The 6,277-nt window shown below is 44.4% G+C and overlaps 1 protein-coding gene across 7 annotated transcripts in view; it reads left to right on the forward strand.

Annotated features, from left to right (window-relative positions):
- Positions 1–1,720, forward strand: part of DOCK7 (dedicator of cytokinesis 7) — a 143,157-nt gene extending 141,437 nt beyond the window's left edge. For all 7 annotated transcript variants that reach the window (XM_044301167.1, XM_044301168.1, XM_044301169.1 and 4 more), the window contains one exon: positions 391–1,720. In XM_044301167.1, coding sequence (XP_044157102.1) covers positions 391–433 — 43 coding nt within the window. In that variant the 3' untranslated portion in view covers positions 434–1,720. The remainder of the gene's footprint in view (positions 1–390) is intronic.
- The last annotated feature ends 4,557 nt before the right edge of the window (positions 1,721–6,277 follow it).

The raw sequence follows: 6,277 nt of genomic DNA on the forward strand, positions 1-6,277 counted from the left end.
GAAGTTTTAATATATGCAAATGAACCTCTAGGAGCAACGGGGGTGTTACCATTACACTTAGAGGCTCAGCCCTCTCTGCACTTTGATAGACAGGGCCAGACATGATGATTACACTGCCTGGCCCTGTCAAGGTGCAGAGAGCTGAGCCTCTAAGTGCAATGGCAACGCCCCCGTTGCTCCTTAAGGTTTATTTGAATATATTAAAACTTCTTTTTTCCCTGCAATGCGGGCACATATGAACATGGGACCAACACAGATGTCTTCAGCTGCCAAGTGCACATGTAACAGGTCAGCCAGATACATAGGTACAAAACTGCTGACAGATGCCCTTTTAAGTCGTCATATAGTAGACACGCGTTCAGTTCTAACATTCTTTTCTGTGCTTTTTAGGGATTCGTTCAGTAGAATGAGTCTAAGAAAAATCGACCTGTGAATAAAGTGGGATCCCTCCTGACTACGGAACCAATAGCCGGCTGAGGCATGGGGCACAGGACCTGCACATTGTGGTATCGGGACCATTCGTGTTGGGCTTTGCCCGTCAGACTGTTACAGGACGGTCCGCTATCACAGCGTTCTGCGTTTCCATCATTTCATTTTATTTCCTGTGGTACAAGAATTCACTTACTATTTATGCAGCATTAATTTTTAAGTTTATATTAATTTATATTCACATTTTGTCATTTTTAATGATTTTTTTAAAGGTACTCTGCTCCTCCCCATGTTTTTACCAAATATTTTTTTTAAGCCAGCCATGAAGTTGGGAATTGTTTTTATTAAGGTACAAGAGACATAAAGAGTTAAAGATGTTGAGTCTGGTACGAAGTGTCCCAATCCCTGCTCAGTGGCCACCATAATGACCCGTCCATCTTTCACTCCTTTCTATAACTTCTCGAAGATCAAGCTCCAGCCGGATATAAAGGAAGTCAGCGGGGGCGTCTTCATCTTTACTGCTCCCCTTTAAGATTCTTCTAATGCCATAAAAACAAAAAACACTTCACTCCCACTGGGGATGTCCACCAGTCACTTCTATACTGGGGCCATCCTCACAGTTGACATTTCTTCCACATGCCCAGTAAGCACCTTGTGTCGGTCTCCATTCACACCTCTAAGCATGATCACTCAGGAATGTCTGCTCCAAACATGGATCTATACACATTTACTGGACAGAACAGGAATAGTCTTCACTTTTAAGAAATGGAGAATTCCTTTAAGATACAATATGGCCACTCTTGCGCCAGTCTTTAATGGTTGTAGGACTGACAAACCGGAGCAATCTCCCACAGTGTCGTCTTGTGACAGTAGAGTAGAAGCACCTTGAGGAATCCTTACTTTCCAGTTCGAGAAGAAGCAACTTCTATTTACTTATTCTGCATTTGCTGATCTATCGGCTCATGCTGGGAGTTGTAGTCCACTGCTCTACACTCATTAGCATGGAGAATATGCAGAACGTCTCCAGGAGTTGGCACAGCATGGGACGGTTTAAGGTACCTTCCAAGGTCCAGGCCTCGTTCTCTCTTCCCTTGTAGGTAGGTGTCCTTTACACAGCACAAGTTACTTTCCAGCCACCGCGCTTAGGAATATTAAGAGTACTCCGTTGTCAAGGTAATCACTGACGGGTTAATAAATTGTGGCTATTTATTGCTCTTCAGATTATATGCCATGTATATTTTGTATTGTATTATTTGGACTCATTAAACTATGAAATATTTTAATTGCCAAATCTGGGTTGTTTCTACCATCAGTCTTTGTTAGTTTTTTTTTTTATAAATACAGAATTCCACCTAGTCTTGCACAGACCTTGACAAATAACATTAGTCTGCCTGCAGCTACCACCAGACGGAGCTCACCGCGTGCAATTTACACATTAAAGGGGGTCTCCGGGGCAAAGTTATCAGACAGTTGGAGGTTTAACACCCACACCAATCTGCTGCAGTTCCAGAAGTCAACTGTACTGAGCCATCTAGTGGCCATTCTCTGGTACTGCAGTTCAGCTCCCATTGACTTGAGTAGTAAAGCTACAGCTCCTTTATCATATTCAAGTTTTTAGCTTAAGACCGGCCACCCTTTAACATCATGGACAGGTAACAAAATGGTTACAACCATGTGGTGTTGGACAGGAATCAGAAAAACCCTTTAGATACATCCAAGCATTATGTGTAGAGGAGTGGCTGAAAGCTACCCTCCGCTGTATAACAAGCCTGTATACACTTTAAAGGGGTATCCTCATCTCTAAGTGATTTATGATCAGAGGAGTATCGACCTCTGCGACTCTAAAGCCTCATGCACACGACTGTTGTTTGGGTCTGCATCCGAGCTGCCGTTTTGGCGGCTCAGATGCGGACCCATTCACTTCAATGGGTCCACAAAAGATGCGGACAGCACTCCGTGGCTCTGTTCTGCGGCCCCACTAAAAAAATATAACATGTCCTATTCTTGTCTGCGCCTTGCGGACAAGAATAGGCATTTATATTGCCGGCGCCCGTTCCTCAAATTGCGGATCCGCGGTTTGCAGACCGCAAAAAAAAACAAAAAACGGCATGGTCGTGTGCATGAGGCCTAACCCTGAGAATGAGTTAGTGCCATCTCCCTCTTCAGCATCTTTTTCCTACACAGCAGTTCCCTGCACTAAAATCAGTCCATTCATTCTCTGGATCAGGCAGGGTTCCCAGAGGTCAGACCCCAACCAGTGATGGCATATCCTTGCAACAAGCAATCAATACTTCTCTAGGTTGTTGGCTGGTACTAATGCACACGGGGCGGTGGAGTCGGTAAGCCAAAGTTCACACTCCTGCATTTTATCACATTCCAACACCTTCATAAACAAAAAGGAAATAAAGAAATTTCCTGTAGTAAAATGTTGACATCGGCTTTTTCTTACCCTCGTGTAAATAATAGCTGAGAACATAAACCCTGTTTATTTGAAATTCAACTTCTGAAATTCCTTTAAATGTTGTAAATTGGTAAATATACAAATGGGCTTCCTATAGTGTTGAGCGCCTGTACGGCAGCCACACAACTTTACAGGGGTAAGTAATTATGCATTGTCAGCACGATCAGCTCTATTAAATCGGGCAGCCGGCAGGGTTGGTCATTTTGTCGGTATGCTGAGCTGCTGCAGAGATGTCTCCTCCGTTGCATATCGGTAAAAACTGAGACAAGTCTGATCACAAGGGGGCCGAGTTATTGAGCCCCCCAGCCGAGTATCCTGCATCTGTGAGGGGACTGGACCAACACACTATCCTTCTGCATCAGCTAAGGCTACTTTCACACTAGCGTTCTTTGAATCCGGCGTTCAATTCAGACACTCGAACTGCCCGCCGGATCCGGAAAAACGTGTGAAAACTGATTACATTTGAATCCTGATAAGGCTTTCGATCACAATGGAAAAAACGGATCCGCCATTTTTTTTCCTATTTTTCGGGTTTAACATGCAAAAGCCGGATCCGTTTTGACTGACCACACGGCGCCGGATCCGGCGTTAATGCAAGTCAATGGGAAAAAAGCCTGATCCGGCGTTCAGTCAAAATGTTCAGGATTTTTGGCCGGAGGTAATAATACAGCATGCTACGTTTTTCTGAAAAGCCTGATCAGCCAAAAAGACTGAACAGAAGACATCCTGATGCATCCTGAGGGACGGACTCTCCATTCAGAATGCATTAGAATAAAACTGATCAGTTCTTTTCCGGATTTGAGCCCCTAGGATGGAACTCAGCGCCGGAAAAGAAAAACGCTAGTGTGAAAGTACCCTAAGTTGCCTTGTATTTTCAAAAAGTGTTAACTATTTAATATGTGGTGGACTGATATCGAGCGCATTTCGGTGTCCACACACTGTGAATAACTCCAATTTCGAGGCTTTTACCTTGTCAGATGCTTCCTGGTCCGGGGTGCTCCAGTCTGGTTATGTTTACCCTGTTGTTTCTAACCTATTACCAAACTGATGCATTTAGTCCCCTAATGAACCTTTGATTACCTGTAAGGGGAAACGCGTTAGAATATTGTTTGTCGTGTCAGAAAGTGATAGGGCGTTATAAGTAGTGTTGAGCACGAATATTTGAATAGCAAATTTTTATCATGAATATCGCCACTTTGAGAATTCGTGAATACTTAGAATATAGTGCTATATATTATATCGAATATTCAGCATTTGTATCTGAACACATGATTCCTCTCTGCTTCTTAAATCCATAAGGGCCGCCCTATAGTGTCTGGGGTGGGCTCGATTACACAGAATAGCGGTATTTACATTGACTGTGTTAAAGGGCTTCGTATCCGCTCTTCCATCCTATACAATGGATTTTCTACGGAAAATTAAGGCCATTAATATCGAAACATCGTGCTCACTTGCGAGCATAGATGTTGAATCCCTCTATAGCTCTATCCCTCATGCCAAGGGTCTGATGGCGACAACGGAATTCCTTAAAAACCAGAGCATTTCTTCACAGGCTGCACAATGCCTTTGTGGTGACCCTTCTTGAGTTCGTTCTGACTCACAATTTCTTTTGAATGTGCAATTCTTCCACCAGCTCAGGGGGGCCGCAATGGGGAGCCCTTCTGCCCCAACTTATGCTAACCTCCTCCTGGGCTGGTGGGAGGACAAAGTGGTCTTCCCTGATGTGCATACCTGGTGGGGTGACAAGATTGTCTTCTGGACTCGTTATATTGATGATGTCTTTATTATCTGGAATGGAAGTGCAGACGAGTTTGAATTATTCATTAAAGCCCTGCATACCAACGAGCTGGGACTCTCCTTCACATCTGAATTCCATCCAGAGTCCTTGATATCAGGGTCTCAAAAATCTGAGACAAGCTTGTCACCTCCACCTTCAGGAAGACCACTGCCACAAATAGCCTACTTCACTGGGACAGCTATCACCCCGCAAATCTGAAAAAAAGTATCCCCCGTGGACAGTATCTACGAATGAGGAGAAACTGTTCAGACCCAGAGGGCTTTCACCATGAATCAAGAAAACTACAAAATCGATTCAGAACAAGGGGCTATCCACAATATGTCCTGAGAGACGCATTTCAAAACGCGGTCACCTGTGAGCGCAACACCCTCTTGGTGCCAAGGGAACCTAAGGGGAAAGATGGTGACATCATTAGAATCATCTCGACCTTTGACACCAGGCGATTAGTGACATCATCAGCAAGTATTGGCCCATCCTCCTGATGGATCCTGGTGTGTCAGATGTACTCCCCTCCCGCATTACTTTCAGATGGGGAAGATGCCTTTGCGACCGCCTCGTCCACAGTCACTACTGACGACCAACCCCAGAAGGCACGTGGCTGGACCGGAAACCACTGGGCACGTTCCGGTGTGGGTCCTGTATGGCATGTAGCTACCTAAGAAACTCTAAAAGTAATACTTGCTCGGTTACTAGCAAGAATTACGATATTAGAGACTTTATTAATTGTAGAAGCAAAGGGGTGGTTTACCTCGCCCAGTGCGCATGCCCAAAGGACAGGTTAGCCCAGGAACATGGACAGAGTGAACCTACCTGTATCTCTAGGCTGAGCAGTTTCTCTAGGGCAAGAATACGGATAGCTTTACCTCAACCCTCTGTCCTTACCTGTATAATATTGTTGGTATGTTTGCTAACTATCCATTGTTTTGACAGCTTTTTGTACTATAGATTTGGTCCAAACAGGACCCTGATGACTAAATATATATAATTTTTTTTTTCTATATGTAGAATAAAGGTCAAGTTTTACAAGTCGCCCTCAGCGTTATATAATGTTTTGAAATAGCGACTGTCTGCTATAATATCCTGGTACTCAGTGACTGGGCCGGGACTGAATCCTTGGAGCACCGCCTTTGTAACACCCTTGTGCTCTGCACACTCGCCCCTCCTCTTGATTGACAAAGCTAGACATCAGAACAGCAGAAACTCAGTAGCTATGGCGTCCGCTGCACTTGCGAGCGGGCCTTGACGTCCACCGTACATGTATGGAGTAAGTCGTGAAAGGGTTACTGCTGTCTTCCTGTTCTGTCCTTACTGAGCATGAGCAGCAGAGTTTCAGGCATTGTAACTAAGGGATTTGGAGCAGAATGAAGATACCTAGTACAAGTAACAGGGGGAGGTGAGAACTGATTATCACAGTGCATAGTATAAAGGACAGGAGAGGTGAGAACTGATTATCTAGCACCGCTAGAACACTCTGCTTATTACGGTGTATAGTATAAAAGGACAGAAGAGGTGAGAACTGATCATCACCACTAGAACACCCTGCTCATCACGGTTTACAGTATAAGGGACTTAAATTGATAGAACAAAAT

This window comes from Bufo gargarizans, chromosome 7 (genome assembly GCF_014858855.1).
Source record: "Bufo gargarizans isolate SCDJY-AF-19 chromosome 7, ASM1485885v1, whole genome shotgun sequence".
Lineage (NCBI taxonomy): Eukaryota > Metazoa > Chordata > Amphibia > Anura > Bufonidae > Bufo > Bufo gargarizans.